General features: G+C 44.5%; 1 protein-coding gene and 1 long non-coding RNA gene across 3 annotated transcripts in view; one reads left to right on the forward strand and one right to left on the reverse strand.

The window, feature by feature from the left end:
• LOC108445635 overlaps positions 1-7,520 on the forward strand; it is a 22,905-nt gene extending 15,385 nt beyond the window's left edge. The window contains exons 3-4 of one of the 2 annotated variants that reach the window (XR_001860580.1): positions 2,131-2,260; positions 6,079-7,520. This is a non-coding gene — a long non-coding RNA (uncharacterized LOC108445635). The remainder of the gene's footprint in view (positions 1-2,130; positions 2,261-6,078) is intronic. The other variant, XR_001860581.1, reaches the window with a different exon arrangement.
• Positions 7-23,103, reverse strand: LOC103612850 (calpain-14). The gene is made up of 21 exons (XM_008630562.2): positions 22,536-23,103; positions 20,323-20,392; positions 19,290-19,408; positions 18,545-18,681; positions 17,246-17,420; positions 16,479-16,544; positions 14,953-15,038; positions 13,609-13,683; positions 12,776-12,939; positions 11,943-12,106; positions 11,178-11,189; positions 9,058-9,263; positions 8,493-8,529; positions 7,574-7,636; positions 5,945-6,002; positions 4,129-4,193; positions 3,617-3,685; positions 3,422-3,500; positions 2,207-2,323; positions 1,447-1,502; positions 7-1,164 (listed from the first exon to the last, which is right to left on the reverse strand). The coding sequence occupies exons 1-21, from the start codon at positions 22,764-22,766 to the stop codon at positions 1,138-1,140; spliced, it is 2,076 nt and encodes a 691-aa protein (XP_008628784.2). The 5' UTR covers positions 22,767-23,103; the 3' UTR covers positions 7-1,137.
• Between the last annotated feature and the right edge of the window lie 140 nt (positions 23,104-23,243).

Consider the following 23,243-nt stretch of genomic DNA (forward strand, 5'->3'; position numbering starts at 1 on the left):
GGAATGCATAAAAGATTTTAAAGAAAAGAAAAAAATAAAAGCAGCAACCTGTAACAGGCACTTAGCGTGGAAATTTTCAGCCCAAATAAATGAATGGTAAGAAAGTGCAAAAGGATCCTACAGATAAATGCATCAAGTAACTCTCTCATGGATTTTGACTGAATAGTGAATAGTCCCATTTATACCATGTTCCCTAATGCTGTTCACAGCCACACACCCAGGTTGCACTATTTAATTAGCTACAACCTACATTTGTCTGCATCCTTTAGAAGTACACACACACACTCACCCTATATAAAAACTGATAAATATCCAAATGTTTTACCAGACAGCTCCTGTATCATGCTACTGAGAACATTCATTCCCTGCCAGTCTCTGGTGACTTAAAAACAATATGGGATCAGTTTACTTTTCACTGTACTGTACTTTTCAATCTGCAGAGAAAACCCACTGCCTTTCTGAAATAAATACTCAATCATCATACAACAAACAGCTGGAGGCCCAGCTCATCACTTGGTCAAACCAAATTAGGGTCACTTCAATAGGGCAGTGCTAACTTAGAAAAGCAAGAGAGATGGTTTGAATGCTTGCAAATCACCTTTCCAAGTTAGGGCTAGGGAAGAGTGTTCATTCATTCTGTGAGTCCCTACCCCTTCTTTCCCAGAAGCACACAGACTCCAGTCCTCTACCATGGGCCTAGCAGGTACAGAACTGGGATCCCTCTCTCAGGGGACAAGCTACTGAGGACAGGGGCCATTCCCCTCCCAGACTCAAGAGCCCCAACACCAAGCACAGCCCCTGGGCACTACCACAGTGTGTGCCTATGACAGCAGCATTACATCAGCATGAAGTAGGTGACCCCAAACACTCAGCCACCATGCTCCAGGGTGTCACACTATGCACTCGTAGTGGTTGGCATCCAATGGTCTCTCCTCAGTAGGGTTGTCTGAAGTGAAACAGGACTCAAAATAAATATGTTAATTAGCAAAACTTCAGTTCACCAAGTCTGTGAGCTTGTCTGTGAACAGGTTAAGTCTGCTTGAGGGAAAGACTTTTCATATGAAGTAAAAAGTTGAAACAAGGCAGCCTTCCTCATGCTGGTGCAGGTCTGGTTGTCCCCTCCTCTACAGCATTGCTTCAGGAGTAAAGTGTCATCATCATCCACTGTAAAATAATATGGAAAGGGGGTTGAAATAATCCATCCCTGTGAGAGCTCCGCCATACTCCCACCTGGACTGGGCTATGGGGCATTGGAGATATTCTGCCCCCAGAAGAAAAAAAAGCCATAATAAAGCAGAAGGCTTAGGAGCCTGAACCTCCTTGTTGTTTGTAACCTGCCCTGTAAGTGGTCAGTTAAAGATACCTTTTCTAATACCACAGAACAAAGCATGCAGTGCCACATGCAACAAAGGGGCCTGCACCTGACAGTCAGGGAATGGGCTTTACCTCAGATTCCCGGAGATATATCCCTTTGCCATCTTGTGTTAAGTTGCGAAAGGCCTCTGCAAAAGAAGTAAATGAGGAGCATTAACTTGACAGCCAAGAGATCACCACAGCCAAGGCACTGTGTCAGGAAAAACCCCAAAGGCAGAGTTTGTAGGCTAGTCTCAAGTGCATGTGAGCTTCTCTGTTCTGTCACTGGAAGATCCCTGAAGGCTGGAATACTGGGAGCAGCTGAATAAAGTCAGGCATGTTACTGGCTGCCCATGCATCTGTGAAACCTCAAAATGCAGGAGGTCCCAACCCGACCCACTACAATTTTGAGACATGTGCAAAGTGTCTACAGCATGATCTGAGTATCAGCTGTCTCATCCTCACAACTGCAGTCCATCAAAGACATATTTCAAAGTTTTCTTCTTCCTGGAAAATATATATTTAAAGGCTGTCCTCTTCATGGGAAACTAGTAGTTTTCATCTGTAATTTTCTTGCTTCTTCCTGCAGAAGGCTGGTGCCAACCTGCAGAGAGCTTAATCACTCTGATACGTGCAGCTCAGATGTCTCTAGGCAGGGACTGGTGGGGGGGTAAAGAGAGAGCTTGATTTCCTCTTTATCTGTCCCTTGCTTTAAATTGATTACTCTTGGTTTATTCAGAAATCCAGCTCTGCTAATTTTGACCTTGCCACTGCCAGGGGGAGCAGCATCAGAGGGGCCAGGGCTCAGCTGGCAGCCCAGCTTGCCAGGCCAGACACGGAGCGCCAGCCTCACCTCCCATGATCTCCACTCGAAGCATGAAGCAAACAAAGCTCTCAAAGCTGATCTGTAAGTCAGGGTCACCATATCTGATTGCCATCAAATTACAGACTTCATTGCTGAGTGAAATGCCTACATAAAAGGGGGGGGGGGGGGAAGGAAAACAGAATGAGATGGCACAACTGAGTGGTCTTCATCTCTTCTCCAACAGCTTTGTTTTTCATGCCTGGCTTAAGATAATCAGATATTAGCCAGCCCAAATGAGACCTCTACATGAAGATATCTCCTCCAAATTTAAAATGGTTCAGATCTGCTCCCCTATACTTAGAGCTGGAATAAAATACAAATAGGCCTCTTTTGCTCATGGGATATGAGGGTAATTGCAGCACTGGGTTTAAGAGCAATATTCCCAAGAGGGTAGGAAAGGAGATGAAAAAGAAAATCCAGAGGAAGCTCATACAGAAAGCATCAGTCCCAAAGTCTAGCAGCAGCATTTGCTAGGAATAAAAGCATTTTCTATTCATGGCCTGGGATTTTAGTTTGCTTTAGCAGAGGTCTGCCTGGGTTTCTCACTGTGCTTTCACTGACTCAGATGAACTGGGTGAACATGCACCAAAAAGAGGAATGATATTTAAAGTGTAAACATGCAAAAGAAGCTACAAGACTGAGTACCAGCCCCCACACAACACCCAGCAATAGCAACAGAGCTTGGTCCAGTATTTGGATCCATATGTATCATCTGCCATTTCTAGATCAAGTCTCAGACACTGCATTAGTGAAGTCTGGCACCAGTATTGTCTCCGTGCAAGTCCCACACTTCCAGATTTGGTCCCTGAGCTGTCATCTTCAGCAGAGGTAGCAATTTAATAGGAGCTAGATCTGGCCTCCTGCATCCACACAACCCCACAAATCTTTTAAAATTCAATTAGCAACACACAGGAAGGGATTTCAAAATTGGGTCTGAAATAGGCAGACACTTGTTTCAGACAACTCTCAGTGTGAGACCACACTGAGAAAAGAGTGAGCAGCCCATCCCATGGCAAAATAATTTTCAGAAGTGCTTACCCAGCTAAAGAAGGAAGAAGAGATGGCCAAGGCCATGCAAATGATACTGTTTTCCACTTCTCCTGGGCTCTACACACAGTTATCAAGATGTTTCCCAGCCCTGTGCTTTTTTTCAGCTTTCATGAGCAAGAAGATGAGACTTGCCAAAACATGCTGTGGGCTCACCTGTCTCCTGTACAGCTGCATGCAGCTCCACAAGGTCAAGCTTTCCTGATGTGTTGGTGTCTCTCTTCTGGAAAACTTCCTGTGGGGTGAGGGAGTATTTTTAAACAAACCAAACCACCCAAAACCCAACAGATGATACCAAAGGGATTGTGAGCAGGGAGATATTGAAGGGAGGCATGGAAATTGTTGTCATACCAAATAGAAAAGCAGTCTTTTCCACAGGACTCTGAATTCCTGGATACTTAGTGTGCCAGTGGCATTCAGCTTAGTGGGCGAATTAAGGTCAAAACATCTCAATTAAACATTAGCGAGCACCCATTACATATATTACAAAATGAGAAAAGAAAAAACAAAACCAAACCAAAAACCTAAAAAAATCCCAAAACTTACAGCAATTCCAACATCCATGCAATTATAATATGAGGATAATGATTTCCTAGCCCACATGCCTATTTATAGGCTTGACCCTCCTCCCACTAAAGTCAATGGAAACCTGGCTGCTGATTTCAGAAGTGGCAGGAATCAACCCTTTCCCAAACCAGCTGCATTCTGTCACAGCTGAACTGTTATTATGGGGGGTGAGAAGTTCAATAAGCAGGGCCATGTCCTGGTGGTAAAGAAATCACAGTAACACCCAGTCTGCCCTAAGAAATAATGCTCTGCTGAAGTATTACATAAGTCAGAAGTATCACTCATGACAAGGATACATCCAGGAGTGCCAAGATACCCTGGCAGGAATCCAGACTGAAACTCAGGCGAAAACTCTGGAAATCTGGAGAGAGAACAAAAAAAAACAAACCAAAAAATTGTTTTGGGGAGTCATTGAACATCTCTCAGAAAAAATGGACTCTCACAAAATTCCCCCTCACTTGAGAGGGCTCAGGCCCCAAAGCCTTTGTGAAACTTTACACCCACTTGAGAAGATGTATCTTTTTATGATGATAAAAATATGAGGCAACAGGATGGATTCTACTAGTCTCAGAAAATCCAATATGAGCTCCCTGCAGGCATGTAATATAGAATGAAATATGGTACACTATCTCCAGCTATTAGAGAAAATGGAAGGAAAAGGACATCCAAAGCTCTAATCCCAAACAGAATTTACTGCATGACCTTGAGCAAAGTCACTTGACCTGAAGAGCTTTGGGGAACAGCACTCCAAATTAATTGAAACCCTTGTACTAAGCATCTTTCTCTCCCTCTCTTTCACAGACACAGTGCCAGCTCTGTTAATATAATTAAAAGTACAGGCACTGCTGAAAACATGATGCTGCCTCAAAGCTTAGCATTCCTCGTTCATATATAAATTACATTAAGAGTAACAGAAATAAGCTCTAATCCCACTGCAAATCATGATTAGAGTTGGTCTGTACCTTCTACTGAGTAAGGGACAGAATCATAACTCACCAATTCCTTCTCTGCAGAAAGTTAAGATGCTTTAATAATTTTAATATTGTAATTCCCTGTTTAGTAAATCTGAATCAACTACTGTAAAGATTTTTAAATCGCTGTCTTAAAATCAATAACTTATGAAAAGTAAAGGCTCCCTGTTCAATATAGTTTTCTCACAGATAAGACAGTGCCTGGTGGGTCAGTTCACAAGGACAGAGGAACTATCCTTGTCCACCTTTGTAGAAGGGAGAGTAATGTCAAATTGAGTTTAGGTGGAAAAGGCATCACATCAGTCTTTTGATTTTCTTCTTTGTTGCCTGTAATGGCTGGGCAGAGTATTTTCTGTGTTGCATATTGGTTGTTACCAGTGCAGAAACTGGGAAGAAAATCTGGATTCATCATTGTATCTGTAATTTCATTGTCATTGTTCACAGAAAACAGCCACTGCAATGCCTCACTGCTGTCCAGGTAGTGTTATTTGTTACCAAGGTCCAAAGTGTGAGCCTGTGGAGTGCTCTGGGCTGGCCCCAGCAGAATGGACGTCACACATGAGAGAGACGAGCCCAGGGCTCACCTGGCTCTCACAAGCATGAGTTACACAGGCCACCTGCACCTCATCCTGTCCCCCAAACACAGAGCAAGGAGCAGCCCTATGCATGCACAGCAGGGAAGAGTAAATAGAAACAGCAGCATGGACCAGGCACATGAAAGTAAAGACAAGACCCTCCTCCATCACAGAAATTCCTACAGACCAGGCTTTCCACATTTAATTTGGTCCTGCTGAGACTGCAGCAGTGGCACAGGGTGAAATGAGATTCAGTTTCAGAATCAAAGCTGAGGTCAGGCTGGGTTTGGAGGTCAAATTAAGAATCTGCATCCATGCTTGTTCTCCCTCCTCATTCTTTCAGTTGTTGAAATTCAAACTAGATTAGCTCTGCTTATAAAATTTCTGCCAGGTTGATTCAAACCCAGTCAAATCCTTTGCTCTGGAAATCTAATATGGCATCAGAAGAGTCAGTTCAGTCAGACTGAAGCCAGTTTCACTTCCCAGAATTCAAGAAATAGATACAGGAGCTGAGGCTTTTCTCTGAGAGGGCTTATTTTACAGAAACATTATTTCTCAGCACTTACTTCTCCAAGATATATTATTCAAGATCCTCTGGAGCTGAACAGCATTTATTTCAGGATTCTGCAATATGGAAGAGAATTTTAATTTTTTTTTTCCTAAGTATTAAATCACTTTTTTCCCTCTTTTGTTTTCCCAGCATGTCCCATCTTCATTCTCTGCTTTTCTGGCCCTACTCCAGCCACTGTGAAAATCAATAGAAGAGACTCCCTTTGAATATGACAAGATTCTGAGCCTGCAAGAGCTGCAGTGTGCTCTGGGCTAAGTTCTCAGGGCTCCACACAGATCAATGCAGTAGTGCAGATTTCCACTGAGTGAGGATGCAGACCGTTAACCTTTCAGCCCTGCTGCCATCTGTCCCACCAAGCACACTGTCAAGAGACCTGCTTTAAACATTCCCCTTTTATCATTTACAAACAAAAAAAAAAAGAAGGAAACTTTGGAACACTTCTCCCCAAACTTTTCAAAGCAGAGACTCCCCCTCCCCCTTGTCATACTAAAGTTTACAGATCTTTTGGAAGCTGCGACAATCATTTCTTTGGAGGATTTTTTAAAATGTCACTCTTCAAAAATAAAAGCCTGCTTTCAGATCATTGAGACATGCCAGGGTAAAGCTTTCAGAAATGGCAGTACCGCCTCTGCCTCTGTGTGTACTTGGACATCCTGACAGCAAAGGACCAGCACCTCACAGTATGTGGCAATTTCTAGCACATCAAAGCCACACTGTTCTCAAAACCAAAATCTTAAACAAGTGGAAAAAAGTGAAAGCATTCTTTGTTTTTAGTAACAGCTTCCTTCAAAATATTCCTATTAAAAGTGCAAATTTGTTTTTGTGAAATTGTGTTTGCCAAATACGGGGTATGATGCTAAATAAACACAGTGACCTTTTCTGAAAGGTGAAACACTTGCATCCCTCACCATAGTTAATGGGATCCCTGATGGTCAGCTCCACCCCAAATCAGGCCAGAGAGAACACTAAAAAGAATCTTTCACAGTAAGGGTCACATTTGACTAGGAAAATTAGGGGGAAAAGGAGATGATGGGACACCCAGTATCTATTTCACCTCTCAAAGCAAGTTAGTTGCCATCCAACTGTGATGAAGTATGTGTGAGACAAGATTTCAGGGGTGCTCTCTATGAATGTAAGAAACCCCAAAGGGTAGGATGGATCCACACAGCCCATCACTTTGTCCCCAGTACAGGCAATAGGAATTAACGTTTAGGGAGAGCACGTGGGCCTGGTCAGCTTCTGCAGTCCATTCTGCTGTTTCCCTGTTGGAAAAGTGATCTTAGAGGGTACATCCCTGCCCAGTCCTTCAGTATTTGTTTATGGACTTTCTTCCCATCAGTTTGCTAGTACCTTCTGAGCCTCTTGATACTGTCACATCCACATTAAGTTCCAGGCACTGACACCATGTTGTGCAGAGAAGTGTGCCTGTCTCGATGCTGTCATATTGCTAAGCTTCACGGGCCAATTTGCTGCGTGGAGTCATCACTGTACAGAGTCCAACCTCCTCTCCATAGCCCCTCTCTGTTCTCCACACTTCCACAGACCTCCCTTGAATATCAACATGCTTTTACTTTCACAGAGCTACATAATAGCTCTGGAGGAGCTTACTCATGCAAGCACTTACCTGTTCAAAATGTTTTGTGAAGAAATCCTCCCAAATCTTGCCTTCATACCTATCAACAATTTCCTTTAAGACATTAAAAAAAAAAAAAAAATCATTAGAAATCATTTACTTGCATGAGAAAAATATTGTCAACCAAGTAATAAAGATGCTTTCCCAGAATTGCATTCCATTCCCTGCCCTTCTCGCCACCCTGTAATGAGTGTTGCATCACTACCACAGCCCACTGCTAAGATACCTCCCCACACCAGAGAAGTGCTATTTCTTGGAGAAAAATACTCAGACAACACTTAGTGGGGAGAAACATTCCCCTCACCACACCCCAAGCTGTGCAAAGCATGGGGCCCACTCTGTGCCACAACGAGAGAAGGGTCTCTGTCCTCCTTTATGCAGCCCAACAGAGGAGATGAAAGCAGGAAAGGCCCTGTTTATGCCAGGCGAACAGACTATGCTATAAATTCCCTGGCACAAGCTGCAGATGTGCGTGTACTGCCGCTGAGACCAGGTATTTTGAAAATAACCTTTAGGCTGCTGCATGGGAATAGTACTGCTAAGGTCCCATAACGTCTTCAAAGCTTTCAAGGCATGAAAGTGACGGGGAGAAGTGCAAGAATGGACCATGAGTCTCCAAAAAGCCATGAACAGGAAAGACTGCAGAGCAAGGAAGATGGTATCACTAAAAGATCTTTGCAAAAAGGCAACTAAGCTGTCTAAAGTTTTGCCTGTCCCCCACATTTGACTGCATCTGTCCTCTTGGTCCAAAGGACTGTCTGTAAACCCAGGCTGTGCTTTCAAAAGTGCTGTAACACAAGCATTGACATTCTCACTCAGCTTCTTCTCTAGGGCAGAGCAACAGTAAAAACCCAACATTCAGAGCTGTAGATTGAACCACAGACCTCCCACTCCCCTCACACCCACTCACCTTAGAGAGGGTGAAGCTCGTGTTCCCACCCATTTCCCTGGAGGTGCAAAAATGCAGACACATTAAGGAGAGATCTCAGAACTGTGTGTTTGTCTCACCACAGGTGGCATCCCCCTTCCCCAGATGGGGCCCCAACCTGCTCTTGCAGCGTGTGTTTTATTCTCTGGTGTTACAGCAAGGGAAGGCCTCATATCCATACAGCATCCCAAAAGCTGCTGGCATTTGAAGTATGCAAAGCACCATTTCTGTAAAAGCAACTGTCCCAGCTTTGCCAGCAGGGACTCATGGCAAACTAAGCTAAAAAGCTCTTATCATTCTCACAGTCTCAAATGTGAGCATGCTGCAAGGGTTGTGTGGGCCTAGCCCACCAGCCTTTTTTGAAAGGACAAGGCCAAAAACTTCCAACCACTAAGAATCCTAAGGCAGGAGAAACCCACAGCCAGACTCTCTGAAAGACATGGTGCTGCTTTTTACAGAGTAAAGTCTTTATGCTGTCCCCACTAGACTAGAAAGACCAGACCTTCCCAGAGAATTAGGTGCTGGCAGAGGGGCAGCAGCATCTCACCGAAGAATGTGCTTCCTGGAGAAGACCCGCAGGATGAACTCAGACTCTTGCTGAGGCTCCAGGGTGGATGGGACAATCACATAGACACAAGGCTCCAGATGGAAGTCACAAGTCACTTCCCGCTCATCAAGGAAAACCTGGTGCTTGTTCACAGGCTGATGTCGGGTGAAGAAACCTGGGGGCAGCTTTCTGTTGCTCTCCTGGTACTGTTCAGGGAAGAAAGAGAAGAGAAACATGTTCTGCCCCAGCTGAACACGCGGACAAAAGGCGTGTGGAGGATTCACGGGCAGGGCACAGCCAGCCGGCCTTCACATCTCAGCCTGTTTTACAGCACAAGCAGGTAACAGAGCCCAAAGGACTGTCTCCTCCCAGGACATGGTGGTTCTCACTGTGCAGCACCCTTGCTCAGTACTAATATGACCAAGCACTGGGCTTCCTGCAACTTACAAAAAAAATAACTCTACTTGTAAGGAACAGCAACAAGGACTGGGAAGGAGAAGCCATTGCTGTCAAAGTGGCTACTGCAAAATTCTTTGCCATACTGGCCAAAATGACTGCAGGCAGGAACTGCTCCAGAGACTGGCCTTCACTGGCCAGAACACCTCTCTTTTCCCACAGGGACCACGTACTTTGTCCCCAGCTTGTCCTCTGCACTAGGGGTGTGGTAGCAGAGGATTTTTTGGAGCACCTGTGATCTGAGCATACTGCACGAGCAACCTAAGCCCTAGCCCTGACTTGATGTAAGTGTCCTTCATCTGTCTGGCACTCTTTGCCCTGCAGGCCCTTTTCTGCCACAAGATGATAGATAAAGTGTTGATCCAGGCAAAATGGAACTAATTTTAATGCCACTGAGTGCCCAGTACACAAGCCCAATAAATAATCCTGCTAGCTAAAACTACTGTCACCTTCTGATCTTGGCTGTTCCTCAAAACATTTAGCCATTTTACTCTGCAGCCTCATGGGGAGATGCTATTCCTCTTTCTTTGCCAGTATTTTTCTTACTAATAGAGCAATCTTTCTTATGAAGGGTTCAGGGTTACTCCTCCTGATGCCCCTTATGTTAAATTCAAAGTTTTTATATTCCAGTCAATACTCTGTTGACAGCAGTTCCAATACCTTAGATGCTCTAGGCCTGCCATCTCTCCGTATTGATCTTGGCAACCACTACAAACCTGAAATTAAAAGTCCTGGCTGCCACCATTCCCACTCAGGTGTGGCAGCGCACTGTGCTAGGGCCACACTCAGACCCCCTCTGCCAGAAAGTTTACCTTGAAGGTAACCCTGATGGTGCCCAAGCTATTTAAGTCAGGAAGGAGTGGCGTCTTACCTCATGGTTACCATGCTTGGAATACAGTAACTAGGAACACAATTGTGCTGCCCTAACCATATACCCAAACTAGTTTTTTACCAGCCCAAGTTCTCATTTAAGAGGTGTACTCTCATTTGAGTAGTGACACAGTGGAAGATATGCCCTTTAAAGACAAAAGGACCTAAACCTTTCCCTGTTTTAAATAGCCCTCTGAGGTCAGGGCCAAAATTGGGACTCACATCAGGATTTTACTGCCAGGGCCCTTTCTTAGGTCCCAAAAGCTCTTTGATAAAGGAAATGCTAGAAACACAGCTGGCCTAAGGAAGCTGAAAATGCCAGAGCATTCCTAGCCAGCCAGGAACCTGAGCTCCCTAGGAGATCTCTGACTTGCATGGGGCACAGGCTCTTTTCCCACCTCATGCCAAGACTGGAAGACAGCAGAAAGGCAGCTCTGACTCCCACAACACAGCCAAGGATTTGGACACCATCCCACAACTGCAGCAGTAATGAAGTGCTCATCAGGTAAAGGCTGATACCACTTCTAATACCTTTGAAGTCCCAGGACAGAAGCTAAACAACTAATACCCCCTTTTAAGGCCAATGAGCCCTCCTGATATGGCTGCTTTTTAGAAGAGTCAGAGGATAGTTCTGCATTAGTAGTGCCTTGCTGTGGTGCCTCACTGAATTCAAATACTGTCACTTGCTGTCAGCCAAGGAACAAAGGCAAACACATCCCATTCAGCATTGTCTTAACAGCTGCACCCGCCCAGGTCCCCCAGACAACAGCCAGCAGTGGTGACAAGGGACTCACCTGTAGGCCCACCTGCAGGAAGAAAAGAAACAGAGCATCTGTTAGTCAGGACCTCTGTGTCTCACAAAACGCAGCCAAGTCATTCCTGGGAAGCAGAGCAGCTACATAGATCTATATGGGGTTTTTGCCTTCAGAAAACTCAGTCCCTCCACCCAAAATCCCTTCCCCACAGTCACCTCTCCATAATTGTGCAAGCTCACAGCAGCAACAAGACCTGTGTCTCTGTTCAAAGGAGCAGAGTGGCTCTCAAGGCACTTGGATAAGCAGAGAATTGAAGGGAGGAAACTCGCACTCCTTCTAGTGATATCCACTTAGCTCTGGATACACAGGGAGCTAGCAGTATGCACACATGGGCAGCTGCCACATCATATTAGGAACACTTCTCAGGCACAATATTACCATGGTTGGAAATAACCTGAGGTCAGAGCTCTTCCTGCCCCAAAGTAAGGGAACTCCTGGCACCCTCTTCCAGCTATTGCACAAACCCTCAGAGGCAGCAAAATAAAGCCCAATGTGCTTTGAAGCAAGAGGCACTTCTCACTGCTCTGCAGGATGACACACAGCATGCTGGAGAGGCAGCAAGAGGGGCACAGAGCCCGAGGGAGCCTAGCCCTGATGTGTGAGGAGACTGGCCACAGGCAGGAGGAAAGAGCACAGATAACCCTGCGCACAACCAAACTCTTGGCCTGCAGAGCACTACAATCTACAGGGGCTGGAATTTCTCCTGTTTGGTGAGAGCAAGAAAAGCAAAGCAATTCTTTGCACCTTATAGAGTAAAAACCCAATGAAAAGGTGAGGAGCCTGGTTCCGGTGTTTGCTGCTGTGTTTCTGCATGAGGGATATAACCACACTGCACGAACTTGGGCTTTTCCTACTGTCTTCAGCTGGTAACACATTCAGCCAGTACTGAGGGTTCATCCAAAAGTTGCCTAAGTAAAAGAAAAACGTTTTGATGTTATTTTCCATGACAAAATTGATTGCCAGCTTCCCACATGATGCCTGGCATTGGACTGAATAGGTCACAGGTTGTCTGGATCTCCAGATCCTGGAAGAATTTGATTTTAAGGTGCAGTTTACAAGTCTAGCAGTGCAACTACTAAGACAGGAGAAGGAATTATATTTCTGCTTATATGCAACTAAGAGCTCATTTTGTTCATAAATGTATCACTATTCCTCTCTCACCTCTGGTGCACAGGCTTGCTGACTTTAGACTCCACCTGCTCTGCTTCCAGAAGAGCTGAGCCTCTGACTATTTTATTCACTTTACTTAAAACACACTCCCTGGAGGTGCTGAGGATGCAAATTTTAGCAGACAAGCTTAATGTCCTAGAGCAGATCAGTGCTGGCAATTGATCCTGGGATCCTAAAGCTTATTTCATGCTATAATCAGCCCACTGCCCTATGTTTGCAAGCAGTGCATCTTCTGTGATAGCAGGAGCCAGTCAAAGTCCTTCAGCTGCTTATTTCTGATGTTTGTGCGGAGGTTTAAGCAGGAAACACATGTTTGTTAACAATTTTATGTTAAGAGGTTAAAGGAGCTGGTAACTGAGTCAGCAGAGCATCCAAAAGTCAGAGTCATCCAAAAGAGCACCCCTCACCATTACAGAATCCCAGACTTCCTCCTGCTGTACTTCCTTTAACCCATCTCCCACTCTTCAAGGAGTACATCCACTTTTTCCCATCTTCCTGGCTCATCAGGTCTGGAGTTAATTTACAGATCACCAGATCTACAAAATGAATCTTAAAATCTCGCAGAGACATCCTGGGAAAAGAGTGCCAAGAGACATCTTGTCAGCAGTTTAGTTTAGTCCATATGGCTCATAAAATGAAAAGAAAAGGGAGCGGGGAACTTCGAAGCTGCACCATTCTGTGTTACATATGGTAATGCTCATATTTTATTAGGCAGTAAAGAAGAGAGCGTCTGCTTCAACAGCAGCATCTAGGAGTAGCAAATGCACCACTAAAACTTCAGCAAAGGATAGCAGAACAGAGAGTAAAATAATCTTGCCAGCAAAAGGAACGCAGTGAAATTACAGGGGCAGCAACATTGCCACCTCGTGGCAAAAGCTGTGGAGAAACCGTAGGCAAACAGGCAAGCGGGAGCTTCCCGAAGCTATGGTTAAAAAAAAAAAAAAAAAAAAAAACAAAAAAAAAAAAAAAAGGCAGGACAAAAGCTCCTGGGGCTGCCCTTTATCTCCAGCAGCCCCAGGAGAGCTGGCAACGTCCTGCTTCTCCCTCACTCCTACACTGAAGAACAGTGCATGCCATGTCAGCATAGCCACTGCTCCTCACAGCATCAAGCTGAGAGGAGCGTGGGCTGCTATAAAACTTATCACCTATGCCTTGGCCTTAGTGGCAATGTGCTGCTTCAGCTCCAGGTGCAGCCCCAGCGCTACTGGAGGAGAGGGGACAAGCAAGACTGTGCCATTACCAGAATTCTCCATCCTCCTTCTTTTTCCTCAGCAAAATCTTCTCCTTCGGGCTCAGCAGCTCCCACTTGTAAGAGCTAAGGGAAAAACATGAGGTGACTAACCGAATGTGGCCACAAATTCAAGACAGAGGACATAGCCTTCCTTATAAAAAGAGGCCAAATCCCTGTTTCTACATATCTCCATGCTTATCCCCTGCTATGCCTTCAGCCACACAAGACTCTTCACAACCACCCTGGGTCCCATGAGATGTAGATACACCTATGTGGCTCCAGTTTTCTCCAGCAGAAGCCAGAAACGTTCCATTTCCATCAGCCAGTGCCTTCACTTGAACGCACAGCTTCCAAGTACTTAAACTGTAAAAATCTAGACCTGCTTTGTTGGTTAATTTTCTGTCAAAGGAGACATAATAGGAAGAGTGTTTGGCATAATGAATGAATGACTAGGACAGCACAAGAGGCAGCTGGGAGTCATTTCAAAGGCAAGCCTGCAGTATGTTGCTCATTATGCTCTTCAACAGAACAGCTGGTGTGCTGTCATTATGTGACAGACATGCATCAGAGAAGTTACTGCTCGACAGACAAGGTGAAAGCCATTCACATTCCCAATGACCTCTGTACTCTTCCCTCCTTTCTGTGTCCTGAGCCTCAGCAAACAGCCTGTGCAGGGAGTGAAGTGAAGCTTGGAAGAAAGAAACATGCTCCATTTCAAAGAGGAACAGGACACAAGTTTACAGTTGCCCATGGTCTAGAATGCAAACCACTGTCTTTCATGGGTCCCAATTAAAAAAAAAGTAAAATAATAAAAAGTCAGGTAGATGCAAATATAGGGCCCATTTTCCTCACTAGCGGCTTCTTCTAATCTCATATCCAACTGTATTTCCCTCAAGCAGCCAGGACAGAGGACTCCTTCATAGCTACCCAGTTCCAACACCTTTCAGCCTGTGGGATATTTTTCCTGGGCCCTCCCGTGATAAATGACTGTATCCTGAAACATGCTTTTTTTTAGAGCCTTCTGCACAGCTGTCTGTCCCTTTGCATGCTCTCCAGATCACAGCAACATGGTCAGCATCTCATGTTCATACTATGTTTCCTCTGGCACTTTTAAATGGAAGAGCAGAACTGATCTTGTTGAGGCTGCATGTGTGAAGTGAGCCCAGCTACAGAAGCACTGTCTGTTGGAGACATAAATCTATGGAGTCATTGCTTTGACACCAGAAGGTCTGTGCAAGCAACTGTTATCTTATTGCTGTCCTCAACATTAATTCATGCCTGAAGATGGCAGCATCTTTCCTCCAAGAAACCTTTCCTCTGCTCAGTGTCATACCTTTCCTTTTTTAAACTCACCTGTCACTCCAGTCTCCTTTCCACTCAATTTTTCCCCATGGATTTCTCAGTCTCACTAGGCTTTCTGGTCCATATTGACAGGTCACCTGCAGAAAACAGTAACGCTGTGCTTACCAAGGTCTCAGCAGTTCTCATCTGGTTTATATCATTGTACTATGCCAGATATTAACAATAATTTTGTTTGTTCTCATAGATCACAGGAAGTATGATAACAAAAATATTTGAACATGCAACTCTGAATTCCAGCAATGAAGAGATTAAGGTGCTTCATCTTACATTCTAAACTGAAACCAGAGACATGACAGATTCCTAATCTAAAGGCTTGACTGTAAATTCCTCTTCCTTTCCAACATCTGCTCATTTTGTACTCATGTGAAAGCCAAGTCCTATCCCAGTGCAACAGCACAGCACAACGCAGCCCCCTCAGGTGACTACACAGATTAATGCCTCCTGAACTGGATGCCACGGCAGGAGGAGAGGGAGCCAGGCGAATCAGGGGCTTTGTTGGCAGCACACAGCAGAACAGCTAACTTCACACTGTTTCCACATGCTTGGTCAGTCCCTTAATGCTGCCTGGCTCTTCATCTCATCAGAGGAGCCAGACTGACAGACACATTGCTGAAAAACTCTACACCTAAAACCCTCCTGCTCCTCCTGTGCGAGACACAAATATGCCTCATCCAGCTCACCTCTTCTAGCCTTTCTAGTATCTCTTGCTGGAGGTACTGAACATGCTTTCACCAACATGTTCAAAGCCCCACAGAGTCCTTTGCCAACCCTGTCAAACTCCTCTTGAGGCTGGACAAGACAGTCATCCACCAATTCAGGAGGGAGAAGTTCCTACTCTTTGGGACCTATTATTTCACTGTCCTTTATCTCTAGACAAATATCTTAAGGGGACTCCCAGCAATACGTCTGCAGATTCGTGGGGTTCCCCTGCACTGTCTGCACAGGAGCACAGTTCAGTTCCCTTACTCTACCCCTGACTCACATTTCTATCTGCAGTTTTTCATATTCTGGCCTTTACATCCTTACTTCTCTATGGCCTCTCCACTGGCTTCAGAGGAAGGCTTTTTACCCCAAGTAGAAAGCACATCCCCTCAGCCTGTACCCTCCCCCACACCATGTGGCAAGGGAACAGGAGCTAACTCCAGCAGACACAGCTGCCAGGCATCCCCAAGTTTCAGCACATCCTCCCAGCAGCCCCAAAAGCCAGTCCCTTCATTCTTAACAGCTAAGATGCATTTCTAGGTGATGGTCTCAGGAGAGCCCTGTGAATCATCCCAGCCTTAGAGATACACTGATCCATAACCATTGTCCTTTACATCAAGGCCTCCAAATTAAAAATAACATACTTAGAAAGCAAATCTTAACAAAGCACACAGTCTCTTTTAGCCTTAGACTAGGAACAGAGTATTGGGGAGGAGATATTATAGTTGCTCTGATCAATGGTTGAACATATGACTGAAAAAAAAATTGCTAATATCCAAATTAACCTGGACCCAGGACATTTGGGCTGGTCTTACCTTTCTAATACCAGTTACTGTGTAGGCATGGCCAGCAACAAGCCCATTCTTCAGGACCTTTGTTGTCTGTATACAAGAAAAAGAAACAGAAGGGAAATAAACATTTCTTCTATCCCTACTCATACAGCAGACTCATACCAATACCAGAAACCTGTACTTGTGCAAGCAGTGATTTTCAAAGTAAAAGGAGAACTGAAAATAAATAAATAAATGGAAGCTCCTAAGAGCAGATTTTGCAGTATGCTTGGAATTGGAGGTTGAATGTGAATGCCCCTTCCTAAACTGTGGATCTTTGGCTAGAGACCATCTCACTTTAAGGAAGTCCAGGAGGTTTTGATTTTCAGAAAAGCAGAGTTTCCCAACAGCTGAGGTGGTAGCATAAAGCTTGGAAGCCAAGATTTTAATTCATGTTCTGAACTACACATCTCTCTACCTTAGCTGTAACTTCATGCCATGTGTGTCTGTACCTCACTGCACCATCTGTAAAAATGGAAAATTTATTTAACAAAAATGGGAAAATGCAGTAGGTCCCTATTCAAAAGAAATTCTTTGATAGATAAACCAGTTCCTAAACATAACAACAGGGAGCTGAGAGCATCAGGGAATCAATTCATGAGCAAAGTTTAACATGAAGAATGTGACTTCTACAGAAAGCCACATGTGGCAGCTTTGATACTTTTTGAGTCATAGTGACCAGCTGAGCAGAGGGAAACGGGTGTGGAAAGGCTTTTAGCTGTAGAGCCATTTGATGTCACTCCAAGCCTCACCCCTAAGTGTGTCTGACAGCCCATGAGAGATCTGCTGTAGGTGGCTCTTGTCAGGATATCCCACAGATCAGGAGGAGCTTCTGCAAGCTTGATCCTTGTATTGACACCCCCTGTAAAATCTACCAAGGCTTCTGAAACTTGCCCAATCTGCAGATCTTCATAGGAGCCATAGAGTCTAGCAAAAAAAGATATCAATATATTCTTTAGGTTATACTCACAGATGACAGGGTGAGAACAGCTTGCCTATGAAAACATAAAAAAAAAGTGTGCAAAAAGCAAAAGGAAGGCTGTAACTCATGTTTAATTTTAGGGGAGTTTTTGGCAAGGGGAATCTACAAAATTGCCTCCAAGATTGGCCATAGTCTGAAAGGGACTCTTCACTCGCTGTCATCCCTGACTGCACTGTAATGAGAACATGCCCATCATGACTCTTTGATAATTCTGCCTTAGAGAATGTTACCTGAATTTATCACCAGGCACTGTGCTGTATCTAAGATATAGTGCCTTGAGAGCTGAGTCTCCAATCTGATTTTCTTTATCACTGCAGTGCAACTTGGTCCAGTCTTTTCATTCTAACACCAACACCAAATGAAAATAACTGAACATTCTCACCTTTGTGTGATCTTTCTCTCACTATAAACTAGAATATTTTTCCCTGCTCTGCAGAGATTATTTCAGCCAAATATTAACAAACTCCACCAGTTAGGCCTTGCTGCTTTCTTCTTTGTGCTGATACTACCACTAGAGATTACCACTGTAGACAAAACACCCTGGAGAGAAGCCACTGCTCTCACTGTGCCATGTGACTTGTGACATGGCTCAGCTTTGGGGACCTGAGAGCAAAAACATCTGCCAAAACAAAGTGCAATACTTCACCAGACCTCCAAAATTAAAATCCTTGGAGGCTTCTCCCACTGATAATACATTAAAGGAGGCTTTTAGAAATCACTCACATTTGAAAATCTCTATCTGTGGTGTTTCACTCCTCTGTGGTATTTACAAGGAAGGCATCAGCCTAAGCCAATACACTGTAAACAATGATAACACTCAAAGGACAACCCCCCACAACAGGGCTGTTTTCACACCTAAACCCTTGGATTTAAACTCAAGGGCCTGGGTTGATAACAGCTACTGCAATGGCAGCTTTTACTGTGCAATAATAGAAAGATGAGAGCCATCTACTACACTGCAAATGTAGTGAGGCCTAGGAGATGCATTTATAAACAAGAACAAACTGCGTAGGCACCAACCAACATATTTTAGAGAGACTATTTACATAACTTGGCATGAGTCACTTACTTAGCATATGCCTTCTCCAGAAGGGCTCCCCAAAACACATTCTTATAGACCGAGGAAACAAAGAGCAGCTCCCCTGCCTCATTCACCGGCAGTCGATCATCAACCACCACGTCAACCCATTCCCCGAAGTGCCAGAACTGTCAGGGGAAAGGAATGAGCTGATGTTTCCTTGGAAGGGACCTCCCCTTGAAACAACAGGAAAGGCAAGACAACCTAGCTGTGGGCACAGAACAAACTGCTGTGGGTCAGTGGGATGTGCTAACTCACCCACAAAGCCAGGTTCTCAGCCCCACCCAGCCAGAGGAGAAAACAAAGCATGTATCAGGTGTAAAAGGAGTAAGCAGGGAAATTAGCCACAGGTGGACTTCTGGGGAAGGAATTCCTAACTGCAGGATAGCAGAGTTGTACCAACAGGTGGGCAAAGGGGTAGAACATTGGAGCTGATGTGCTCAGGTCCTGCTGACTGTTGCCACTCTTGAAAAAGAGTTTTGTCTGTGTTAAAATATGGGTAGGACACAGCTGGAGAGAGCAGCCAAGCAGAGGTGTTTCCTCAGAGTGGCTGGCAGTTGATTCACTGCCTGCACTACTTTGTAGGAGGGGTGATGGGTTCCTCTCCAGACTGGGATACCCTCTGGCCACTTGCCCCTGGACAAAGGGAACCACGTACAAATTATCTAAGGGTGTGACACAAAACACAGCAGAAGGATATCTGAGGGTCTCCTGCAATCTGGGGGAGCAGCTGTACCCGGAAGTGGAAAATGCCCGCGTATTTCCTCTCAAAGCTCTGGTTTTGTGGCACAACTGCAGCCAAGATGTCCTGGTGGAATGTCAGGGCTTCCAGGGCCGCCAGGAACCAGCAGTTCTCTGCGCCAAGACAAACGGACACATGCAGTTGGCTGAAAAGTGAGAGCTCTCAGCCAAGTTCAGCAACATCACCAAGATCCCAGCAGAAGAGCTGTTGTGCTGATGTCTTTACAATTATAACAAATCATACACAGAAAATGAGATGATCCAGACATGTGCTTTACTTAACCAAACCATGATTGGTTTATAATTGTTCTCTCATGATCTTTTCTTTTGGATACTGTTTGGTTAAATAAGAAATTTAGCAAGCAATAACTGTCAATGAAAACATTCTGGGTTTTACCGATGTTGTGTGAGGGTTTTTCTATTCTCTATAAAGGCACACTATTAAAAAAAAAATTCCATTTTTCTTTGAAAACATTAGCTTTTCAGAAGAGAAAAAAATTTCCAGTGGATCTCACATGTAAGACTGTACTTAGCAAACTTTGTTTTTAAAGACATAAAGGACTTAAAAACTAATTTAGTCCCACCTCTACCTGTTTTGCAGGTGGCAATATAGTCTTTTATTTTAGGCATAAAATTATTTTTCTAACTGCAAGGCTGAGAAGAGAACACACACTGAGCATTAGGTACAAATATAAAGTCCTTCTGTGGCCTCTGTTCAATTGTCAAGTAGCAACACCACAGACCAGTAAGAGCACAGGATCACTTCCTATTAGCATGGGCAGAAACAACACACAGTGGTGATTTCAGCTTGTGGAGACACCTCTCATGCCTCAAATCCCACCTCAAAGCTTGCCAGCTTATTTACTGAGCCTATGCCAGTAAATGATTGCTTCATCCACACCATGCCAAGTGGAGAAAGGAGATGGACACCTTCTATTTCCATGCCAAGTTTTATACATTCAAACTTCAATGCAAAATGTTATCTTGTGTAAGAATACTTAGATACTTATACAAAGGAGTTTCCTTACCCACCAATCCTTGGCAGAGATCAAGCTGCTTTCTGTTTGCAGAATAAAATACGGGACTTTTGTGCAAAGCCTGGGAAGCACAAAATTAAAAAGAAAAAAAAAAGGAAGGACAGAGTTAAGCCAGTAAAATGAGCTGACTTAGCTTGAAAGTCAAAGCTTTTAAAATACTGAGAGTCCCGTTGTCCCAGCAGACATTGTTCTGGCCCAGGTATAAATCTGGTGTTATGTGTTCTGGCTAACCTGACACCAACCTGGCCACACATTTGTGCTTGGTTTACGTTGAATTTGGTCTCCAGAGTAAGTCACTGGTGCTCAGATGCATCACCATGGCTTTCCACAGACACCACGCTGAGAAGACAACCCTTCAAACCTCCCAGTCCCGCTCCTCCACACCAGTGTCAGCCAAAAGAGGTTATGAGGGCAGAGCATAACTGTTCAAACTTTCACCCAACCTGGCTGGCATCTCCACAGTTTGACTGACAATTGAGTTACAGACTGATGGCTGCTACAGAATTCCTGTTGCTGTGACAAGAGTAGGTCTGTGAATAATTGTACAGAGAGAAATAATGTTGTGATTTTTTTTCCCTTCACAAGTGCCTCTGGGGTTAAATTAATAACCTAAGTGTCAAAATTACATTTCACTTGGATGACCCAGAAATTGCTCAAGCTAAGTTTCGCGCTGCTGGCTTCCCCTGCAGGCAGTAGCAAAGAAACAGCAAACTCTCAGAAGGCAGTCACAGTAATTAGACACCAAGGCCTGCCCTTGGTGAGTTTGGGTGTTCAGTTTGCAGGCCATCAGTCATAGATGCAGCAAGCTACAAGCCTGCAGGGTGAATGGCAGAATCTCAGCCTGTCCTCTGCAGCACAGGGACTGAAGGATGCACAGCATCCATTCTCAGAGAGTCTTTGCTCAGAGAGTTTGGCATCCAGAGTAAACAGCAGCCTTCTTCACAAGACAGTTTTAGAATCACAGAATCACAGAATATGCTGAGTTGGAAGGGACCCATCAGGATCATCAAGGCCAACTCCTGGCCCTATACAGGACACTCCAAAGATCACAGCAGAGCAGCAGAACAGTGGACTGAGAGAGAGAGGCAGTTTCAAGTCCATTTCAATATCTGACAGGTGGAGAGACTTGAAGGGCTTTGTAGAGGCCAGGACTCACATTGGCCCTTCTTTTTCTTGCAGAAACTCAATCCTTCTGAGAAATTGTTTAAATCTCACAAAATACGACAGCTAGAAAATAACTTAGCTGGGAGATGCTATCTGCTATTACCTGGCAGAATTCCCTACAGACAAGGGAATTCTGAAATTCTCACATAATTCTATACACTGGTTTCAGAAGGATCTGATTGTCAATACTCTGCTCAGTGGTTCAGCAAGAGCAAAACTGGCATTGCTAGTAACAGGCTTTATCTAACTGTGCCAGGCCGCTGTCCTGGCCTCCCAGACTTGTTATCTCCCCATTTGTTATGAGAACGTGCTCTGTGACCAGCCCTTGCAATCGGGTGTCTCTTCTTGTGAAGTTCAGTTTAAGCCTGGAACAGCAGCAAAGGCCTTGGAAATGTGAGCACAAGCAGAAAACAAAGACCCCAAAACTAAAACCAACTCACAGACTGATGCTCAATCACTGGCTGTGATAGAAGCTCAGCCTTGAGAGCTGAGAAAAGAATACTCCAAGTACAATAGACTAAACAGTTAAGCAGGGAGGAAAAGCAAGAGGATAAGGCACCTGCCCTGTCTGGGAAAGTAGCAGCGTCCAGCATCACAACAGTATGTGGTCCATGGGAGAGAGGGGTCACGGCTAAGAATTGTCTAGAAAGTCAGAAATCTTCTAAAAGGTCATGATCTTGAACTCTGGGGAGAAGGATCTCATCTGTCACCACAGAATCACGGTGAGATCACTGTAGCTGTGAGCTCCAAGGAAACCAGTTCTCCCTGCTCCCTTCGCCTCCTCTCCCTGCCTGCTCCAAGTGGATATAAACTGAACAAGGCTGGTTATGATTTTGAGCAACAAATGCTTCAAAGGCAATTATGAAACTCCATGTACCCCAGCTTCCAAAATGACACCTGATGTGATAAATGTAATCCCTGGAGACATTAAAGTACACCTAAATTAAAGTCTAAGAGTAGTCTGTTCAATGATAAAACTATTTGCTGGCTATCATCTGTAATCATCCTCTTACACACAGTGCTCAGTGAAAGTCACTTACGTGTGGCCTTCTCCACTGTAAATTTCGGGGTAGTTTCCTTAGCAGTGCTCCTGTTCCAATAGAGCTGATGTGAGCAGGGAAGGTGTCGTCTGTGAACAAGCGTTTGTTCTTCAAGCACGACTCCAGCAAAGCCTGGTAGTTCTGCTGGATGGGAGGGGTGTGTTTTTGAAAGATAGTCCTGCCTAAAGGCACGGGTGACTTATTTTTTTTCAAGCACAGCAGAAAAGGCATGCTGATGTCTCCAATAACACCAGGATAATTTCTTCCCACTGAGGATTCTGGAGGGATCTCACACTGCACAGTTCTGCTGGAAACTCTTGGTTTTCTCGGATGAAGCGTGTCTTTTCAGAGGAATTCCTGATAGTTAAAATAAGTATAAAAAGTACATTTAATTCTGGCTTTTAAAATTTTCTTCTTAGTCTTAGCAGGGGTGGGTAGGAAGAGTGGCATGCCCAGGAGAAGTGGGGGCCCACCCAATTCTAACTGAGCACCTATCACTGCACTTGCAAGGCTTTAATATTACTGTAGATCTGAGTGAAATCAAAATGAGTGACCCCACTGACTTTTACTTGAGCTTTGAAGACATACACATGGCTATTCTATGTCTCTCTCTGGACTATTTTAGGCTCTCCAGGATATTTTCACAACATGTTACAACATGAATGACAGTCTTTATTCAATCACATTCTGGCATGAAGTTATTTCCCC

The sequence above is a fragment of the Corvus brachyrhynchos genome, unplaced genomic scaffold, assembly GCF_000691975.1.
Source record: "Corvus brachyrhynchos isolate BGI_N302 unplaced genomic scaffold, ASM69197v1 scaffold101, whole genome shotgun sequence".
Lineage (NCBI taxonomy): Eukaryota > Metazoa > Chordata > Aves > Passeriformes > Corvidae > Corvus > Corvus brachyrhynchos.